This window comes from Aulostomus chinensis, chromosome 8, assembly GCF_037954235.1.
Source record: "Aulostomus chinensis isolate RoL2024-O1b breed Wild chromosome 8, RoL_Achi_v1.0, whole genome shotgun sequence".
Lineage (NCBI taxonomy): Eukaryota > Metazoa > Chordata > Actinopteri > Syngnathiformes > Aulostomidae > Aulostomus > Aulostomus chinensis.
Window position 1 is genome coordinate 5,862,791 of NC_141327.1, and position 22,627 is coordinate 5,885,417.

General features: G+C 40.2%; 1 protein-coding gene across 3 annotated transcripts in view; it reads right to left on the reverse strand.

Moving 5' to 3' along the window:
- Nucleotides 1–22,627, reverse strand: part of rptor (regulatory associated protein of MTOR, complex 1) — a 197,484-nt gene that overhangs the window by 58,421 nt on the left and 116,436 nt on the right. For all 3 annotated transcript variants that reach the window (XM_086210614.1, XM_086210613.1, XM_086210612.1), the window contains exons 11-20: nucleotides 19,380–19,455; nucleotides 16,198–16,299; nucleotides 12,614–12,697; nucleotides 11,028–11,138; nucleotides 9,998–10,072; nucleotides 8,674–8,739; nucleotides 5,866–6,057; nucleotides 1,630–1,770; nucleotides 268–388; nucleotides 24–164 (exon numbers count right to left, since the gene is read on the reverse strand). In XM_086210614.1, coding sequence (XP_086066740.1) covers nucleotides 24–164; nucleotides 268–388; nucleotides 1,630–1,770; nucleotides 5,866–6,057; nucleotides 8,674–8,739; nucleotides 9,998–10,072; nucleotides 11,028–11,138; nucleotides 12,614–12,697; nucleotides 16,198–16,299; nucleotides 19,380–19,455 — 1,109 coding nt within the window. The remainder of the gene's footprint in view (nucleotides 1–23; nucleotides 165–267; nucleotides 389–1,629; nucleotides 1,771–5,865; nucleotides 6,058–8,673; nucleotides 8,740–9,997; nucleotides 10,073–11,027; nucleotides 11,139–12,613; nucleotides 12,698–16,197; nucleotides 16,300–19,379; nucleotides 19,456–22,627) is intronic.

A 22,627-nucleotide genomic window follows, 5' to 3' on the forward strand; every position in this document is an offset into this window, starting at 1 on the left:
CTGTATTTTCTTTTACTTCCTACCCTCTTCGTTGAGGTTCAGGTTCTGGAGGCTCTTGTTCAGGTTGCGAGCAGTGGTGGCCGCTCGGATGTTGGTGTAGGAGTTGACAGATCGGAGGCGTGGGATGGCTGGGCTGTCCCTCCCTGGAGTCACATTGCCAGGCTCTTGATATAAACACAGAAGAACATGCATCAACCTCAGTAAATTAATAAACATTGTCCACAAAGAGTCATACACTTTTTCCTTTATGTGTGTGTGTGTGTGTACCTGCAGTGTTGGCTGGCGATGGCACTGTATAGTTCTTCTCCTCCTCGATGAATTGCAGGGCAACTGTGCAGAAGTTGCTTTCATACTGAACTACCAGGTGACTCAGTGCGACCACCAGCTCCTGCAGTATCAGACATACAGAAACACTGTTGGAACAACACACTGTGAAATTACAACTTTAGAGGTGTGTAGTTGAAGATGGGTGTTTTCCAACCTGTGAGAACTGATTACTCACATAATTAGCTAGTCATGGCTTCTGAGTGCTCAGTGATTAGAAGGTTTACATTTTTAGCAGCGCAGTGGAAAGTATAATCCCATCACAAAAGGTCTTCAGTTTAATTTTTTTTTTTTTTTTTACTTTCCCACTATCAAGCCAAATAGGATATTGTAAAATATAGGTTTAAAATAAAACAATAAAACTCAAGACAAAAACTTTCGATTATCTCTCCAAGAACATGCATGGAAAATCAAAAGAAATATAAGCCTTTTTTTTGTTTTACAAACATACCAGCCTTTTGTCCCAGAGAGCAACTCTGAAGTGACACATAACATGGGTGTAGCAAAGGCTGGGATAGTCAATAATCACTGTAATCGTTTGGACCAGCTATACAATTTAGTACGCCACATGTCTCATGTCTGTTTCAGGTGTGAAAGACACTGAGTTTGTGCTATGACTTAGTCATCCACTGTGCTCAAATCAAGTGTATTCAGTTTCTCATTTTCAGGCAGATTTCTCATTCACAGCTGATAGAACCTTTCACATCACTCTAGAGCTATTCATTCTATTGTGTGAACATCTAGATCGATATCAGTGTGATACCAGTGTCCATCCATCCATCCATCCATCCATTTTCTACCGCTTATCCTGTCAAGGGTCGCAGGGGGGCTGGAGCCTATCCCAGCAGCTTTCAGGGGCGAGAGGGGTTCACCCTGGACAGGTCACCAGTCCATCACAGGGCCAACACATATAGACAGATAACCATTCACACTCACAGCCAAACCTATGGTCAGTTCAGAGTATCAATCAGCCTAAGCCCAATCAGCCCCATGTGCATGACTGTGGGAGAAAGCTGGAGAACCTGGAGAGAACCCACGCAGGCACAGGGAGAACATGCAGACTCCACACAGAAAGATCCCGAGCCGGGACTCGAACCCGGAATCTTCTTGCTGTGAGGCAACAGTGCTAACCACTGCACCTCCTGATACCAGTGTTTGTATTTTATTTACATCACCTCTGACTACAAACATTAAATTTGCCTTGTTCTGCTTTAATGTTGGACACACTATTTGGTGTGTGTGTGTGTGTGTGTGTGTGTGTGTGTGTGTGTGTGTGTGTGTGTGTGTGTGTGTGTTTGCAGCGACCTTGCGGACCACGGGGCTGCCATCATTGATGAGTTGGGCCAGCATCATGGCCACATTGTGGTCGATGGTGGTGGAGTGGTCTGTCCTCTCAGCAGAGTTTCCCACAAATGTTCCCAGAGCAAAGACAGCTGCACACCTCACCTGCAGCAACACAGTTGCACACATATGCACCTTTAAACTCACTGTTGTGAAGGTAAATGATACACAAGGATGAAGGTGTTTGATACAGGTGGATTGTGGTCTCACCCATGTGCACCTCTTTCTCTTTCATCATGGGGAGCTCCAGTGTATTGAAAAAACAAACATTCAGTCATATAATGTTTTTTTAAATGTTTTACTGCATTGGGGAATCAGTCATCCAATCATGGTTTGAATCACGATGAAATGCACTGGAGATGATCATGGCGATGTGCTTCACTGACTCGCTATTTGTGAATAAACTTCATTACTTTCTCAGCCAACTTGATTGGATGTTTAATTGTAATTTACCATCGTGTGGAAGACAATTTCCACCAGGGTTTGACTTCACAAACTGAGCTGATTCACTGCTTACTTTTGCTGTGGCAACAGAAAATGGTTTTTGCATCATCCAAGCTAATTTCTAATCTTGTGATGCAGCTTTGGTGATGCTACAGCACACAGATGTTGCTTTGATTAAAGTTTGTTAGCACCAATTAAAATGACCGCCTCAAACATTTCAGATGCAAAAATTGTAATTTTTTTGTTGAAACTATGGATTTAAAGTAAATCATTCAATTACTGGAAAGCAAACTAAAAGAGATGAGACTGGAATCAACTATCTCAATCTGCTATTTTTATTTTTTGAGCCAGAGCACACCAACAAATTGCACGGAGAATTTAACAATCTGTATCAAGACATGTTGATAAAACCCTACGCTACTGTTGGTGTTGTTTTACATTATACAACTCATTATCAATGAGTGGAATCAACTGTGGTTGTACTGCACGAGCTCTAAATGACCAAAAAGTTCTTCATGCACCAAATGATGAGCAGTTTTGAAGGCGTCTTCTGAAAGACCAGCAAATAACTTCAGGTATCATCTGTATTGGGTTTAACTGGAAGGTGTTCCGAATATTTTGCACATCCTGTTAACAGGAATTGTGATTTACAACATACAGAGCAACTCATGATCAGAGCTGGGTAATATGACTTCAAATCAATAATATAATTACTGTGGACCTTCACCTTTATGAAGCAACATTTATTAGATTTATGTGTTTATTTGCTGTACTTGTCTGACATGGTCCATACGGTTGCTACGCAGAAGTATTAACACGCAAATAAACTACTCATGACTGCTGTTTACTGATGTTTCAAACATCTGGCATTAAGGCACACATACAGTAGCTAGGAATTAACTTTTTATGAAAAACAACATTTTCAAGTAAAAAAAACAAAAACAACTTCCTTTACAAATTGAAAATAATAACAAATAAATCATTTTTAAAAAATGCCATATGTATTTAATGAATTCACACACTGGGGAAAGGACAGTTTTTTGTTTTTTAATATTCTACAGTATATACCTCTACAGTTGCACCTCTGAGACTTCATGAGTTATTTGAATTGAAAACATGAATCAAATTGTCATGTAAATTGCCCTTCTAGTGACATAATACTGTCACAATACTCTGACTATGATAAGTATATCATGATATGGTGATAATCAACATATTGCAAGATAATTAAGCTTAGATGAATAATAATATGTAGCTGTAAATTAGAGCTGAAGTAGGAACGGCATCTATATCTATGGCACTGTCATGTTACTTAAATGGAATTCAAAAACGTTGGTGAAACAATGAAGAATGAAGTGCATAGTCTAAGGACCTACACATAAATAAGGTGCTTGTGAATCAATCATGTACTGTAACAGCAAGTATTGACATCTATTGCAGTACTGATCTTTGTCGTCCTGGCCTCACGTCTCAGTATAACCCAGAACGGTTCTGCAGCACTTCACACTCATTCACTCAACTTTTTCCTATATTTTTGGAAACCCATTGAGGGTGACCCTCATTTACAGTGCTGCTGAGATTATGGTGGAGAGATGGAAAAGGAAAAACAATAAAAGTTAAGATGCATAATCAGCAACAGCCTCCACAAAGTTGGCAGTCGTTAACAACAGTGACATATTTGGTGCAGAAATTAAAACGTTCTGCTTAGTCACTGATCTCTCCAACTCTTTGACTTCCTGTGGCTCTTATCTTTATTTTAGAGGACTACTAACATTAAGTCTCCACTTCAAAATAGTAATATTTGGGGTGAAGACAGTTTTTACTTCAGGTATCTTGAGGACAAGGATATGTCTCTCGGAAATAAATGTCCATTAATCTTATAAGAAATAATGAAGTGAGTTTGTGTGTGTGTGTGTGTTGACATGACAGATGTGTCTGCAGACCCTCAGTTGAACCCTGTAACCAAAGCAGCTGGTGATCCATGGAATGGAGGAAGTTACTGCTGGAAACAGATGTTGCTTGTGTGCCTGTGCATGTGTGGAGTTCATAAGTCAGAACACACAATGTCTGGATGAATTTCAGTTATGCTGGGGTGCAAACGCACGCACACATGCACGCACACACGCGCGCACACACACACACACACACACACACACACACACACACACACACACACACACACACACAGGGTCTGCTTCCTACATTTGGGTTGTTTTCTCAAATCATTTTTCAGTCTGATGTCTGTACTGAAATATGGACCAAACAAAAACTGTTCATTGGTTCCGCTGTGCTTTTGGTGCCTCTGCTTTTGCTTATAAGACTTGTCCATGAATCCACATCATTCATCACCAACCTTTTGCAACTGAAGATCACATGGGATGGCTAGATCTACCTGCTCAAATTGTGAAACTGTTCTACACCAATCTCCATCCAGAAAACAACCATTTTAAAAGTTGTTTGCTTGTTGTCTTGTAGAAACATGGCAAAACCCCCATATTTTGTACAAATCTGCATCAAGATATAGTTAATGTTGTTCAGTTACCCTTACTTAGAAAATTAGTTACTTAATAAATGACTTACTTAATAGTTACCCGAGTCTGGTTCATTTTTCAACAATGGAGTAATTCAACGCATTATGATGTCAAAACAGTAAAAAGGACATAATTACTAATCCAGGAAACAACACGCTACATCATCGGTGACAGAATGAGGTGTTTTGTCATCTAAACTGTAAAGAGAAGCTTTTCTTATCGTTGATTGTCATCTGGTAGATGCCATCATGTGTGCATGCGTGAACATGATGGCCACTAGCATAAACAAAGCAAGCACGTGGGGAGAAGAGAAACACGTGTTCGTTAGTTGGAGGTACAGTCTTCATATTGAGTTTGTTCCCGCCAAAGACAAGGAAGCTTGTGTCCATTGTGAACTACTGTATGTGGCATCAAAATATTTTCAACATCTACTAATGTACTTTACAAAAACATCTGAGAGGGCATGGTAAAACTTGGAGAAAATATTTGATATCTATAGCCAATGGATGTCCTCCAGCAAAAAAACCCGAGCTGGATTTCTCCCATCCAACACCAGCTGTAAGTGATGTCGGTCTGATGAAGCCCATCACTTGGTAGGCTTTATCATATGTCCACTGTTGACTCGCCCTCAATTCAGTAACTAGTAATGTTACTACTAATCTAAATAATCAGTTTTGAGGTCAAGTAATCAATACAGTAATATGATAACATTTTGAAGGAGTAATTAGTACATCAATAATTTGATTACATTTTTGAAGGAGTAATTAGTACATCAATAATTCGATTACATTTCCAGAGTAATTGGGTAGAACACAAGGCTTTGTGTGCCTAAATTCTTGATGGCCCCTTTTTTTCTCCCCTCACTTAAACTGCCTCTGTTACGAAGCCAGACAGCAATTAGTTTTCAGAACTTCCACCAGTATAGGGCAGAAATATGGTTACTTTGCTCATGGCTAATGCTGCAAATGGATGGTGGAAAGTAACTGTATCTTGGAGGTGCACAAGAAGTAATGCCCAAAAAGTGTGAGAATTTAATTAAAATTCCTCTAGATGCGTTTTCAGGAAACATTAATAACATAATTTATGAAAGATGTAATGTCGTCTGCATCTTTTGGTGGTGTCTTTAATTTGTGCAAATCTGCTTTTGAGAGTTTCTTCTTAGGATTCTTAAAAAACTCAAAAGTGTTTCAAAAGTCTGAGAACCTCGGCTGCGTTGGACTCTCACCTCTGGGATCTGATCTGACAACAGCGTGTAAAGCTTCTCATGCGCACTGTCCCGAACTCCACACCAGCGAGCCGGGTCAAAGTTCTGCCAGATGCGGCCCAGGCAAATGGCCACCCACTGGCGGAGCAAAGGGTGGGGGTCTGACAGCTGCTCCAAACAATTGGCTATCAGGTTGCCCTGCAGACAGGCCTCCTGATGGGAGAAGACAATGATGATCAGGTATCTGTGGGTAAGTACTGGACACATAAAAAAAAACCTTTTATATACTTTGAACTTTACAACATCTGCAATGTGTGTGGATCCACAAATGAATTATGACCTTTGCAGCAACGTGACATACCTATTCCATTTCAGCCCTTTAAAAGAATATTTCCTTGGTGAACAAAAGGTAATTGGTCTTTTAAGGTTTGAGGTGTGTAAAGTCAGATTTAAGAGGCCAGTGTCCTCTATCTACAACCCTTTTAACATTTGTTTTTGATATCTTCTATGATGAGCATTCGCATGTCCTGTCCTTTCACGTTTGCTACCTTCATGTTTCTTCTTTTCATGAACCATTAACGTGGGATGCTGTCATTGATCGAGGAGTGGATTTGCTGAGCTATAATGGCTCACATGGGAGATTCAACACAGCATTCATACCATACCAACACAACAGATCCTCGTTGCACTCACCACTCTCCTGCTCACCTTTTGCCTTTTCAATCAGACATGTCATTTAATACTTGGTGGGCCATGACTTTTTAATTATAAACCTTGTGTCAGTCTAGCAGGAAGTGAGACCTCAAGTCCCTGAGAAATTGAACCCCTATGGTAACCACTCTGCTTGTATCAACCGCTACCTTCAGTGTGTGAATGTGTGTTTACTGTATGTGCAACAAATAATTTGTATCATTAGGGTGAAAAGATGGTTTATAAATGCAGACCATTTACCATTTATTTCTTTTAACCAATAATTGAATAATAAAATGGAGTATTCTAAACTTTTTCCCTCCAGAATGCAGAAAGATCCTGCCATGTACACTTAGCTTGAGGCTAACAATGACTGACAGCTATCAGCAGTTCACGGTAGTGCTGAGCATGATCAGCCTTCAGTTGAATCAACTCACTGGTGCTTGTTTGTTGTGTTTGTTTTCAGCTCAAATCAAAGTGTTTGTGGATTAGTGAACATACAATTGGATAATAACGAGTATGCCAGATGATGCACTTGAGAGTTTTTTAAACTGATGCTTTAGGGCAGCTTTCTTGTCATTAGTCTTCAACCTCCATTAGATGAAAGCTAAATATGCATGGCTGTCTCTATGCATTCTTGGAGCAATAAAGAAGTATTGCAGCAGTGTAAAACATCTTTGAGAGCACTGGGCACCAACTGTATTTGTGAGAACGTGAAAGGCAAAATACATTTTTGAGAGAGTTGCTTAAATCCCAGTGTGAAGTCCTGAGTTTTTGTGACTTGTAAAAGTCAAACTGCTTGATAATGTCATGCTTTAGCAGGCATGTGTTGTCAATTTTTTTTATGAAAGCAAAGTTACTGTTATTCAAAGGATTGTGGTATCGTGGAACAGATTTTGAAGCTGTGTTTTAATCTGATAGCATCTACATTTGTTTGAGCCTCTGTAAACTAGGGCCCAGGATTAAAAATAATACAATTATACTTTAAGAAGTTTGTAAAACATATCAATGTTTTCTAACAAATTACAGAGGGAAACTACCATACCAGAGATAAAAACACAATGTAGGCTTGTGTCTTCAGTCAGTTGGACTACGCTCTAAATACGGATACGAAGGGGATATAGTTATGTAATTTGATTTTATTAAAAAATTTAATCTCTCAATAAAAGACATTAAGACACTCTCTTCATGTGCTTCAGATCATTGATGCGTCGTTCCCTCAGGTCTGATCGTGCCTCTCAGCTGAACCCTGAGCTGGAATATTAAGACGCTGACGCTCAGTGACATATTGGCAACAGTGATATGGCGGCAATGAGTGCTGTTGTTGAAAGTAAGATTGATAAATAATGGAGATGTGGAGCAGGCTGAGAGTCTTTCTGTAATGTTGGTGATCATCTATTATTTACAGCTTGAGAGAGAGAGAGAGAGAGAGAGAGAGAGAGAGGTGGGGGCACTAAGTACACAGGGATATGGACAGAAAACGGATGTTTCTTAGCATGTGATTTGTTACATTTATACAATGATGAGGCAGGGGTTCAGCAAGGTGAAGGAGAGAAAATCCCCATAAACTGAAAAACAGTCAGGTTAAAGAAATAAAGAGAAAAGAAGACAATGGAAAGAAAGGAGTGATTGTGGAATCTTCTATGTTGTCCCTCAGAGTGTGTGCATTCGTTCCATGAACTGACAAACTACATCATCCCAACATCATACCCTTGGACGTTTGATCAGCATCAGACACAAAAGGCATCTGGGATTGAAAAGAAGAAGCCAGGAGCAGGTTGAAGTGACACTTGCTGTGATGAAGTGTCACCACAAAGGTGGCTGGGATGCAGACAGACATTATGGAGGTGACTGCTGCTGACAAAACCGTCACATAACCAATATCTCCAGGAAATACACAACAGGCAATATAGCCATCTCTCACGGTGATGTCTGGCCCCGGAAGAACCTGCTGTGATCCTGATGAGGGAAGTAAATGAATCATTGGCTCCTGGCTCCTTGTGAGCAGCAGGAAATACACATTTACCCGCATGCGGGTTCAACAGGAGATATTACACACACACACACACACACACACACACACACACACACACACACACACACACACACACACACACACACACACACACACACACGTACCTGTCCTGTGTTGTAGCTGTTGACGATAACAGCCAATATGAAGACTGCCATGGTTCGATGTTCAGCCTGGAACACAATTGACAGTGTCAACTTCCATCACGAGCATCAGCACCTCTAAATGTCTGGACTTTGTGTTGACCTGATCAGTTCATCAGCATCGGTAAATATTAGTGAGATATTACAGGGGACCGATGGGCTGAAAGAAAACATGATGATTGAAAAACGTGTTTCATCAACATGTGGATACCTTTTAGCCACAGGCACAGCGACGGCCCTCAAGCCATCTGGCACCTAAATGATACTGCCCCTAAAATACACTCATTATTCTTCAAGATTGTCAACCATAATTACTCGAGTTTAGGTGCAGTGACATTCAGACAGCAGTTGTTCTGACTACTGCACAGCAACTTGGTAGTTCGTATCAACTTGCGTGGATCGAACTGGGTCACCTGTATTTTGGGGCTCGCCACACAACGGCTGTAGTTACAAGTACCCAAGGAGTCAACATCGGCACAACTTTAACTCAGAACTTGATGAATCAACTTTGAACTTGATCAGTCAACTTTGAATAAACTTCTCCTTTTAATGGAGCTTCAATATATCAGCGAGCGAGCGGCGATATATTAAATACCAACTGAGGGCACGGGTACTCATAACAATCTAGGAGCCCATGGTCCACTCACTTTATTTTAAGATGCATATTACTGTACCTTTAAATGCAGCCCTACTTGAAATGAAAGTAGAATTTACTGACCATTAGAGGAGGCCTGTGATTTACTAGATATATCTCTGTATAATATAAAGTTAGTTTCTTCAGTTTTACTTTTGTGTGTTAAAGTAGCGGCCGGAGGAACTTTGGAGAGCAACTGCACTAACAACCAACACGCCCAACATGACAAAGATGCAAGGCTCATGTGTTGCCAACAGATATGTTTGTTTTTTTAATACATTTCCCACTTCTATCTGGATCTGTTTACCAAGTCATTTCGGCAAATTGCCATCAAAGTACATTAAATCCAGTTATTGAATACACCTGAAGAAATAATCAAAATATAGATTTTTCAATCCAGATTTGTGTCTTGGTTTAAATAATGATAGTTAATTGCTATATTGCACTTTTTTAGTTTATTAGACCAAAGGGGAGTTTAAAATATGTAAAAAATTATACAGGGACAGTCAGTGTATAGTTTAGGAGAGTTACAATAAGCTTTTGGGGAGTTGGCAAAATGATCAGTTCTGAGCCCTGACCTCCTTTCAAAGTATATTTTACTTAAAAAATCCTACTGTATACAGGTTTCTTTCTATTCACAACTATAATACTCACTGGCATGTAGTTGTCAGCCAAAACTGACAGGAAGTACTTGTGACCATTGTCTTTCACCAAGTCAGCTTGACAGGACTGTAGAGAGAAAGGAGAGGGTTGAGTTTGTGTTAAAGGTCACTCATACAACAGTCCTGTAACCATGTGTCCTTTTCATACTCATTTGGCAAGCAAGAAAGTTGTCTGTTCTAATCTTAAATCTCAGTGTGAGATGTGTACATACAAGCAAATTATGCATTGGTAGAAATTAAAAAAGACAGAAAGAATACTAAAAAGTATCACATATATGTGTGCTTTCATGCATATACTTACATGTAAGATTTGCTATAAATCATCTAAGCTCAAACCAATGACCTTGGGACAATCAGAGGACCAGGAGGACCTCTGTCCTGGTTGTCATTGAGGGAGAGTCAATCAACAAATTTGTAATTCTGACCCCAAACACTGAGGCTCACGTCAGACTGCTGCAGCAGGCTCCTGCATAGCTGAGTAAGCCAGTAAAGCTGAATCTGAACACAAGCCATCACAGTAGACAATATGGCTGTTGCTGCAAAGAAGCTACTCATCTTCTAAGATCTACACAACAACCACAATTTTAAGATTAGTGTCACAATTGATTATCTGCAAAATGTGGACTATGATCCCCAAAACACCCATGTCCCTGAGTTGTTAAATCATGGTTTTCAAATCTTGTTTTGGGGGAATATTATGTCAGACCTAATATGATAATATTATTAATATGGTTATAAAATGTACAAGATAAAATATAATCACTTTATATCCAGTAAGACACTGGTGTGAAATGCTGTCAGTGGTTGATTTTTTTTTTGAACTATGGAAAACAATGTGTTTTGTGAGGTCACAGTGACTTAGACATTTAACCACCAAATCAGTTCATCTGTTTGTACCAGATCCAATAAAATTCACTCAAGATGTTTCTGAGATATTTCACTCCTGAGGAAGGGAACCGATGACCTGAGAATATGACAGAAGAAATGGGGTTGAACTTCTATTGTGTGAGCAAGTAACTTACACTGTCCACAGCTAGGATTTTAGCCCAAATGAAAACCAGCAGTGGCCGCAGCTCTCTGGCTGAGCTCTGGAGCAGCTTCAACACATAAGGGAAGATTCCTACAGACAGGGCCTGTGCAGATATTGAGACGCATACGCAGGCGCGCACACACACACACACACATGCGCGTGCGCGCACACACACACACACACACACACACACACACACACACACACACACACACCGGGATTAGTGTTGTCAGAGTGGTAGAGATTGCAGATATGATAGTACAAGTCTAATCCGATTCATATTCTGAAATGTTAAGAAGTTTAAAAAAAATTAAAGAGAAGGAAAAAGCACAAGCAAAAGAAACATGAGCACAGAAGCCAAAAAGAACAGTTGGCATAAAGTATATAAAAATGTAAACAATTATTAGATAAAAATAAATATGGGCAAAACCAGCAAAAACTAAAAGTTCTTCTAAAAAGGAAGAGGGCAGACTTGAGTGGGAAGGCATAATTTTTGATTTTTTACCCCCTGATATGCCAATATTTTATAACTGATTTGGCCAATAGCTGATATGAGCGCTGTATAAACATGTTCATTGAATATTCATATTTTGTACTTCCTGTGAAACATGACAACAGTGTGAACTTAAAACTTTTTTTTTTCAAAACCTTGGGAAAAGCCCATAAATCAAATTTACCATTGTTTCCTCCTCATAAACTACAGACGATGAGCACAGAAGCAGAGACTTGAACAAAACAGGGCTGAAGTAAATATCGAATTCAGCATTCATAAGAATGGAATTCAGATTATGGTCACTGAATTATTGGACTGATTCTGCCATCAGTTCAAACATCCTCAGTTTCACCAGCATCAGTTGGATGAGAAGATCTCTTGGAGAATCCAATATGCCACCAACATGGACTCTGTTACCGTGGAAGGCAGCCTGACCTGGAACTGGACCCACTGACTATGTCTAATGACTAAGATTTATCTTAGAAATGTAAAGGAGGTGACTAGTGCTGATAGTAGAGACTTGCCAGCTGAGCAGTCAGCTACAGTGGGATGTTTCCAATCAAGAAAGCACTTAGCTGTCTGTTAGAAAAGCTATTTATGAGTCAGCCAAAGTGCTCTGAGCAAATGGCAGCTGACTATGAGCTGTCAATCATAGTAAATATGCCCCTAATCACACATTGAAAATACATCGACATATGTGTTTTCCATGAGGGGCACTTATCGTTAGAATCTACTGGGTGAGCGTAAAATATCTGTGAAGAGTTTACAAATGAAAAGAAAGGAAAACGGCTATTCACACACTAATTTACTTTGGATAAAACTGCAGTACATTGCTGTATTGACTTTACTGCACAGCCCTATTTAACAAGAGGTTATGATGTTAATATTTTACCGGTCGTCATACGTCGTACACATACATCAGTCAAACTTCTACACGGTAATGCTCTTACTTCAAGTGAGTCTTGGAAACTTGACATGGGGCATCCAGTTTTGCATAATCAGCAAGAACACACTCAAAATATACCACAGTGGCGACATGACATGTAAATGGGAATATTTCTATAAAGAAGTACAACTGAGCATACCAGACTGACAGCCCAGGGTCCAAGGTCCAGGAACCGTCCCAGCAGATCTAGAGCCCGTAGCCGGTGCACCTGACTCAGTAGGACCTGATAGAGAGCAGAGGTCAGAGGTCATTTGTGTTTCCGCTGACCAATTGGAAGATTGAGATTAACAGAGGAGGGAAGGCGGAAGTGACTGAAGCAGATGGTTCGCCCTCATCTACCATGTTGGCATGGTGGCACGGTGGCTGTCGTTACTGCGTAGGTGGGGGTGTATCCACTTGGATGCCATTTCCATTGGCTTCTGACTGAGATATCAGTTTGGGACAACACCAGTGTGTGCGTTTGTGTGTGTGTTGTCATTTAAAGGTATGTGTAAGTGAACTGTAATAGTGATGCCAGATAAGAAAGAAAACTATATCAAGGACACACATAGTAAGTGCTAATGTACGTGTGTGTGTGTTTATGTGATGTGTAGTTTATGTAGCATTAGTACAGAGCCTAGACCATCCCCAAGTGACTGTCCCACAGTGTGTGTGGGAACAAGCATATGGAGGAGCTCAGGACCACACATACACACACACACACACACACACACACACACACACACACACACACACACACACACACACACACACACACACACACACACACACTTCTGCCAACACAAAATGTATTATTAGCATCCTCCATGACTTCAACCTGGTGAGCGTGACCACACAAACAGGAGGAGGCCGGGGGAAGACCAGTCCTGGCTTACTTACATCTCCAAGAGGAGCATCTGTTTGTGTGTGTGTGTGTGTGGTGGGGGTTTTTGCTTTATGAAAAGGGAACGGACTCATACCTCATTTCGAAGGTTAAAGATAAAAATTCTCTCTTTTTCTCATAAATTCTTTTACGCGGTTCAATTTTTTTCAATCCTCCTCAGCTGATCTGACAGATGTCAGTGACTATTTCCCACACAGATGAACACATTTCGAGCTCATGATTTAAAGAATACATTAGCAAACACAACACATGCCTTTTTGTCACTGCAGGCTAAAAGAGCAATCCCTCAGCAATGCTCTTATGTGTGCGTGAATATTCATCCCAGTTCTTTTTGTGCTCGACACCTTGACTCCCATCTTGAGCGTGATGTGTAACTTCCATTTGCTGCTCATGTCTTGCATATTCACTGAGATTCATTCTGTCTTGTTATAATTCTTTCCATCGCAACTAATACCAAACGTGTGCATGTGTGTCAATATTCACACGCCGCTGTTACCATAACACAACAATTTAGAGATGCTGTAATCTCTATGAAAAAAATCTGTTATCTTTCTTGGATAAAATGGCTGTTGTCAAGACAACGAAGCACCATATCTGTGGTTGCTGAGCTCTCTTGTCCTCCCTTAACTCATTTGTTAAAGAGCATCACTGATGGATTTATCTGTTGCCCATTTCTTCTCGCTCAGCGCATCTTTCAGATGGAGCCAGATGATATTTTGGCATCAAGTCATAAATCCTCTAAGAGTATGGCAGCCTTTAAAGTTTGTTCTTATGCAACTGTGGGCTTAAAAGGGTATAAAACCTGTTTATGTGTCCATCCATTACATCAGCTTGAAGTTACCTTGCGATTACTTAGCTGCATAATGTTACATAATCTTAAAGGCTACAGCTGCTTTACCTCCTCACGTGTCCACATCAAACACATAAACACTCTCACACACCACCCAACTCTCCCCCCAATCATTCTGGCTTTTCCTCAGCTTTTAACAGGTCCCGGCAGAACTGCTGTATGGATGGGCTGCGGCTCACGGAGCGCTGAGTCTGCAGGAAATTACCATTCAACGCGGACAGCAGCGCACCGCTACTACGCTGTGATAATGCAACACCACAGCAGCCCTGCGGGGCGGTGGTGGTGTGGGGGGAGAGGGAGGGAGGGATGCGAGCAACAGACGACTGCTATAGATCAACAGCTGATGCGCAATGTAATGATTCACCCCAATTAAGGTTTTCCAAACAAATGTAACACCACAACAGGGACCCATTGGTCTTGTCACAGGCTTTGTTTAAAGGCTGTGATGAAGAAAATTGCCCCTCTTTTACTGCACATATACAGTCATTTTTGGCAAACTTAAAATTAGGTACATGAGGAGTGGTGCCGTTACGGAGAGGGAGGAACTGCTGTAAAAATAAACACATTCAGTGGAAGATCTCCAGGTGTTTGATAGAGATGCATGAAGCAAAGAGGTTGCTCATGCTTAATGGAGGAAAAAGCTCGCTTTAAAAGGAAATAACAGCCACTTATGACTTAAGGCTTTCTGTGAAGGGGGGTGGGGATGGGGGCAGGAGCAGTCTGGCAGCCTCTCTTACATCCTGGTTCTTCCCAACATGACAGGATCATTACACACCAAGTTGAACTGCCCAGAAAAATGTGCGTAAAATCTTGGGAGAATAAGAGCGTACAAGGGTTAAAGTAACATTATGCAGCATTTTAGCCTAAACTGACAGAGTATAATTTTGATGCTACACTAATTGGTCAGTCAGAAGAATAGTTCCTCCACGACCGAGAAGTCTCAAAACTCTTAAGAGCTTTCATGAACTGAAAGCCATCAATGTGTTTATGGCAGAAGCCAAGAGGAGAAAACTACAGACTTTTACTCAAACTGGAAAAACTGCAATGCAGCTGTATGCCTTTGGGATGACCTTGACCTTTGACTCCAAAAATGTTTGGTTATGTTGGAGTCCCAGTGGATGTTTGTACTATATTTCAAGGAATTCAAGGCAGATATTATGTCCATGTGAAGTTACAGTTAGATCTGACAGACAAAATCTTAACAGGTCATCCCAGTGGAGGTATAATTTTAAAGATGGGACAGAGAGTTGGACAAGATGTGATTGCTCTTTGATGCCAGCTAGTGTTGGACATGTTGTTGCTTCTCTCTCTTAGTTAAACATCTGCTACGTCAGAGTTTATTGAAATAAGCACCAAGTCCTCATCCCACATTTTGCTTTAAATGAAAACAGCATAATGTGCGAAACAAATTAACCACAAGCACGAAGCACATTCCACAAGAATCAAAAGTCTTCTGATCTCATGTTAAAACATGTTTCTGTTCCTTTCTGTGTGATAGTCTTGTTTTACTTGAAAAGATGTACCACAGTGCAGAACTCTCCCAATTCTGACATTAACAGATTTGATCAAGGAAGTGTCCTGTATTTTAAAAACTATATCAGTAGAGGTTGCTGCTGCTCAATAAAACTCTACAATACTGCAGCAGCGTTATGAAGCAGCAGCATTGTGCAGCAGACGGCATTCAATGAAGTGCTGTTCAAGTGTTAAGGTCAGAGGCTGCGACAGTAATGCGACATGGGAATTTATTCAAGTGTTAATGCCACTTGAAAGACTGCTGGCACGCGTTAATGAAGGCATTCTCTACTGGTGAGCTTTGTACTGGAGAGGCGTCTGACTGCTTTGTCTTGTGCTCCTTTGGTGTCCACTGCCTCCATGTGTCTCAGTCAACAGAGCTTTCTTTGCATGTCATGCCAATAGGCTCAAAGTTTTTCTTTTTGAAACTGGAAAAAAAGAGCGTTTTCTATGCTCAGGTGTTTGTGTGTATGTGTACCTGCAGTACAATAGGAAGCTGCTCAGGAGGGTTTCTGTTCTCCACGCCCATCGTCAACCACACCTGAAACGCTGTCAGCTGTTCAGCAAAGAACGGACTGTGCTGCGAACACAAAGATGACACACACACACACACACACACACACAAACTGTTAAAGACTGTATTGTACCTTCTCATTTTCTATCACACACCCATATAATGGGTCAGTCTGCAGGGACTGAACATGACAGTCCGCTGCAGTAACAACATCAATCCTGATCCATCATGATCACCTTGTCTCTCACAGACTCTCAGTGACAGCATGCCAGAGTGATTGGTAGCTGTACTCAGTGTTTTTGATCACGTTGACTGTTATTATTGCAACAGGAATTACAAAAGCGTTGTGTTGACTGTTGATGGATGTAGAGAGAGACATAAATGCTTCATGGCTTGATGGTTATATTAAATTGCGCATAATCAAAGTTTAATAACTTGATACATATGCCATTCTCATTAACTAAGAGACACTGGGCAGAGTAGTTATGAGATTGAGTGTTTGTAATAACTAACATACTATTCATACTTTTCTAATTATTCGATGATTCACAGTTCATTTAAACTACATTGTTTGTGTACGTATGTGTGAAAGGCTCACATGTATATGTAACATAACTTTGTTTACAAGTAGCCTCAATTCTTTGTACAAAAACTCGACTAAAAATGTTCAACAATCAATTTTCAGATCATGCTGACTAAAAGCAACAATAATTACACTGACTAAATCAACTCAAATTACATTTATAAAGCCCCAAATAACAATTTGCTCAGAGGGGCTTTACCATCTGTACAAATTATGATAGCAGTATTAGTAGAACTATATCTGTTGAGTAAGATCTGGAGTACTTTTTGTCATGTATTTTTTAGTTTTGATGAATGTACCTCCCATCAGTGGTTCCTTGTTTAAATTCTGTTAATATGGATGTTATCCTCTATTTTACAATTTTTTTTGGAAGATTTAAAGAAGAAGAAAAGTTTCTCAAAAGGTGTAATATGTCTCTTGTTAATACTTCAGCCAGTGCATCGTGTTTCATGGTCATGTTACAGCCTTGTTAGGTCTATATTTTAACCCCTCAATGTCTGCTTATCCCTGCGGTATCAAAAATGGTATCTATCAATAGTTTTCAAGGTATTTTATCAAAGTTATTCTAACTTTGAGTATCGTGTCAAGAATTAGCAAGATTTTTTGCGTAATGATCATGAGGTTATTGGAAGATGCCTGCTGTGTTTAGTGGGTAGACTGTGCAATGGTGAACGTAGCTCTTAATAAAAGACTCACTAAAAGGATGATATATATTTCAAATATTTGGTCTGTTTATCCAAAAAAATGCCATTTCTGAGATTTCCAAAAATGTTTCTGGAGATCTATGAAGCTAGCTGCAGTGCAAAATAAACAAATTTCTAGTAGTTACAAAGATAAAAACCCCTGTGGGAAATGCATTTGGCAGTATACTTCAGCGTGAACATTTTGTCAGAGATGGCAAACTAATTGTTTGTTACGTAGCTGGTGCTGTATCACAGAAGCAGGTGTCTACGAGTCAACGAGATTCTGAACAGACCCCTGGATTTGGAAGAGTCCAACTGGTGGGTGGGATAGAGATAAAAATTCTACCTCCAAACTTTAATTTGAACAAGGTGTGCATGACTGAAATAATATCTAAATGTCCTTTTGATGAATGTTTTAGAATATATACAACATTTATTATTAATCCTTTCATCTGTTTGAGACAAAGTTGTCTTCTGAAGGGTGCAGAACATGATGTGAAAGCAGGACTTTTCCTGAGCTCAACAATATACCGGTAGAATTTAAAAAATAATTTTAACACACAAACTCTTATCAAATATTGTGCCATCCTGCGATTCAAAATAGCAGTAGGCCATATTGTGGTTTCAATTATTTCCTATCAACTGCACAGCTATTTTTTTTCTGCATTTTGGGATTATTTCAATCAAAGTTTGCATTATTTCAAAGCATAAAATCTAAAAGGGAATTAAAATATGTATAACAAAAGGATTTAACAAAATGTGTAAGCAAAACTGAGCTCATCATAATTCCCTGAATGACAGCAAGTATTTTTTTTTGTTGTTGCAAAAAGTCACACTGAAGAAGACCTTTGTCCTTTCAAGTGTGTTTGTGTGTGTGTATGTGTGTGTGTGTCCAAGGCCAAGATTGATGGACAACCAGTAAACATAATCCCTCTGACCACTTCTGATGATCAATGCAGATGAATTAATAAAACTGATACATGCAATTTTCTGCTGCATTCCCAAATTCTGTCCAACAAAAAGGTGTAAATGGGTGCAGCAGTACATCAGAGAAGGAATTAAAGTCTCCTGAAAGAGGGCACAAGACAGGGAGAGGGGAAATCTCCTTTATTAGTCCTCAGAGGCTCAATTACAGTGTTGGAAAGTGATTTCAGGCAGAGTGTAGGAGAAAGTAGAGGAGGAGTGAGGCTTGAAAACTGTTCCTAGGGGAACAATGGAGAAGATGCCCACCTCCGAGTGCCAGGTGGAGAAGAGAAAAAGTCCACATGAAAGTGCTTACACCCACTTTCTCTCTCTTTTTAAGACTTCGCTCATTTGTTTGCATTACGAGGCACATGTTGCTGCTCTCTACTATGTCCAGCATCTAGTGAGTCTGCACTCGCACCAAAAAGTCTGGTGTTTACCCAGATATCTTGAGTCATCATCACTTCTTTCAGCCTATCGCAGCATTTCCATTACACTCAGCAGCTCCATCACAGCCCCTGCCACGTCAGTAAATAGAACAATAAACACACCGGCAGCTGAAAGTGCAGGGCCAGTGGTTTCAGTGACTAGTTTTTATTTGACACACATACTTGAATTATTAAAACTGACATTTTACAGTGTTGACAGCTAAGACACTGAATACGTTGCTATTGAGCCAATTGCAGAACAAACAAGCTCAGGGTGGACTGATCCAAAACAAAAGCCATCCATCACAATTAGGAGTGACCACTAATACACACACACAAACACAAACACAAGCACACGCGCACACACACACACACACTCTCACACACACACACACACACACACACACACACACAAACACACGCGCACACACACACACACTCTCACACCACACACACACACACACACACACACGGTACCTGAACACTTACCCTGAAGGCAGTGCCTTCCTCAATAATGGTTGGCAGCTGAGAGAGGCATATGTCCACAGCAAGGTCCCAGGCTTGCCTGGAAAGTGGCAACACAAACTGAATTAAAATCATGACAAAACAATGCATATCAGTTCTATGAGCTAAAGTAACACATGCAAATGCAGTTCAACATGGTTCTTTTTCACGCTGTTTGTTCTCCCCTCATGGTCTTGCTTGTACACATCTTCACAATCCCAGCCCGAGGTCCTGGAGAGGGCAGCAAGGAGCCTTTAATCCCCTTCTAAAACACCAACGTTCTCTCATGCTCGTCATATCTTATTCATGGGGTTATGTAACACAACTCAAAACCTTATCACAGCTCCTCTATTCTTTCTGTTTCCCACTTTCCTCCCCAGCTCTGTTTTCTTGCAGCAAACAGAGCTTTGGGCCTCCGCGGGGCTTTTTCCTCTCAGTTAGCAAGAGTTAGGTTGTAATCATATTCCCAGTTGATGCACTTGTAATGTGATGCTGAACAAATGACAGAGTTCACTCTGTCGGGGATGACTGCTGCTGCTTAAACAGCTTTTCCCATTACTGTAGCTACTGTATAATAGAGTTGCATTCTTTGCCTGCACAGTGTTGAATTGTGTGTTCAGGCAACAGGGAATTGGGGACTTGTGGGAACGCCTCACGTCCAAGTTAAGAGCGTTTGTATGATGACAATAGACAGGCAGCATGGTTGCCCCCAGAGAATCTGCTCAGTTTCAGCTCTCGAAATAGAGAAATATAGCGAAAAACCTTATTAACATGCATATCAACCAAACAGGGTTGAAATGAAGCTCAATAGAGGAACATAGCACCACACGTAATGTATTTTTGAAGGCCGACCCAGAAGTTAGCATCACCATGGGTTCCTTCAACCAAAAAAACCAATGGGATTTCAATGTTGGATTTTGGATTATTGTTGAAAATAATCTGGAGCACACAAAGTTTGATGATCAACTTCACTAATGAACGCCATATTTTTAAAGCGCAAATCCAATCAAAAAACATTAGAACAAAATGACTGATGACGTTTGTAGTCCTGCCTATCCACTTGTTAGCAACCACTCTTTTTTGAGGCACAAATGCATCTAAATTCACGAGTGCTGCATTTACTTATGTGTTTAATCAAAAACATTATTAGACAGTGGGAACCAAACACTTGATTATGGGAATTTAAATGAAAACCAACTAAAAAACCCATTGATTCTGAGACAAGGCAACTTGCTCACTTAGTTCCAGGTTTTAGGGCTCATTACTATGCCACTGTACTGTATATTTCTACTGATTTATGTCAGTGTACGGTATTGACCAGACACCAGGTGGCTAACATTACATGAGCTACATTTACTGTTACTTTCTGTATTTGTGCTCAAAGCAAGAATATTTCCTCAGTTTCACAAGTGCTGCCATTGTTGAGTGATGTCAAATCTACTCCTGAGCTCTCAAAAATATCCCAGTTCAACAGACAGTGAATTCTTCCTTCTCTAAAGTTGCTCATGAACACACTATAAGATACAACTGATGAAGTGCTGCAATGTGCACCACGCAAACACACATGAGACCATGTGAATACAGAATATTGGTGACTTCGTAGAAAACTGGGGGTGAATTTTGGCAGGTGTTTTTTTTTCTGCAGTATCACCTCATTTTGTTGCGTTTTGTCAAAAGTAATTTATACTAGGATTCAAGTTCAGGCTAAAAGGGAGAATTTATCTGCACCTGTTGAAGGCAAAAAACACAGCCTTTAAGCAAAAAATGTCAACAGTGCAATATTACAAACAGGTGCTCCTCATTATGTGAGCGTTTCCTGGCAGAAATATCCCATTTGAAAGAAATTAGACCCCTGTTAGGCTCAGACTGATTAAAGGTTCTTTGCTGTACATTAAGACACACGTGAGACAAATAACAAGCAGGAGGCACCAGTCTTTTATATTAAATTAAAATCCAGCAAAGTATACAACACATGGAGGTAAGTTTGGTATGAAATGTCTCACTACAGTGTCAGGAACTAATTTGCCAAAATGTAAAACAATCAGTGTGACATGGCAGCACTTGTTCGTGCAATGGTGCAACACTGTGGGTGCAACAATGATATTTAAATGGGAGCATATGTGAGCGTAATGCATGTGTACTTGAATCTGCAACCATGTGTTAGCTTGTGTTTCCTGTTTTTATTTACTGCACTTCTTTTATTTGCATTCTTACCTCTTCATCGTGTATTTTCACACTCCACCCAAGCAGCACAGGTACATTTTGTTGCATTCAAAAGTATGATAACAATAAAAAGATTCTAAAGTCACTTAATTTATTGTTGGACATGCCAGTGTAGGATTTTATTATATTTTTTGAAGACTTTATTTATGTTAAAATATATTTATAAATTAGGGGGTCAAATTAACTTTTGAAGTGGCGAGTGTGACTTCGAAACATAATAGGGTCTTCGCCAGGGACTGGCTCAGGCCCTAATAACAAAATGACTGAGTCCCATTAGTGGGATGAGAGATGGAACCAACAAAATGGGCGCATTACTCCCTGGTCCCCTCGCTAATGAGAGACACACTGAAACTAGTAATTGGAAACTGAAACTGGTAATTAAAAGAACTGATAAGGAACTGAGTGGGCGATAGCTTTTCTTATCTTCCTCCTCTCTAATGACCCGTATCTTGTCTTGTATGTGGTCCATTTCCCTCCGTGCTTTTCAAAGGTCGCTGATACAGACACATTCCTGGTCGATAAGGGTCACATTTCACCCAAATCCATTTGATGGCCTTTTTACATGCAATGATCAGGATTTTAAACAGAAAAAAGTCCTTTTGTACTACACAGTCTAATATAAAATCGGGTTGTAGTCTTTTGATTAATAATATGAGCGGTCTGCGTTCATGTGTCCACACCAAGTGTGCTCCTTGTAAAGATGTAATATGTAAAGATATTCAGAACATTCCCCTGTTGTATGTTTTCCACATTTCTAGAGCTCGTCCATTAGGTCCAATTATAAGGAAACACTCAATGATACGCAGCTGTACTTCTCAATGCAGCCACATAAAACCAATCAGCTGACTAAACTGGAGGCCTGTCTAAAGGAATATGGAAAAAAAGAGGATGGCTATGACTAATTCTGACAAAACTGAAGTTTTTGTGCTGGGCCCAAAATACCTTGGAAACATCTTATCTAATGATAAAGGTACCCTGGATGGCATCACCTTGGCCTCCAGCACCGCTGT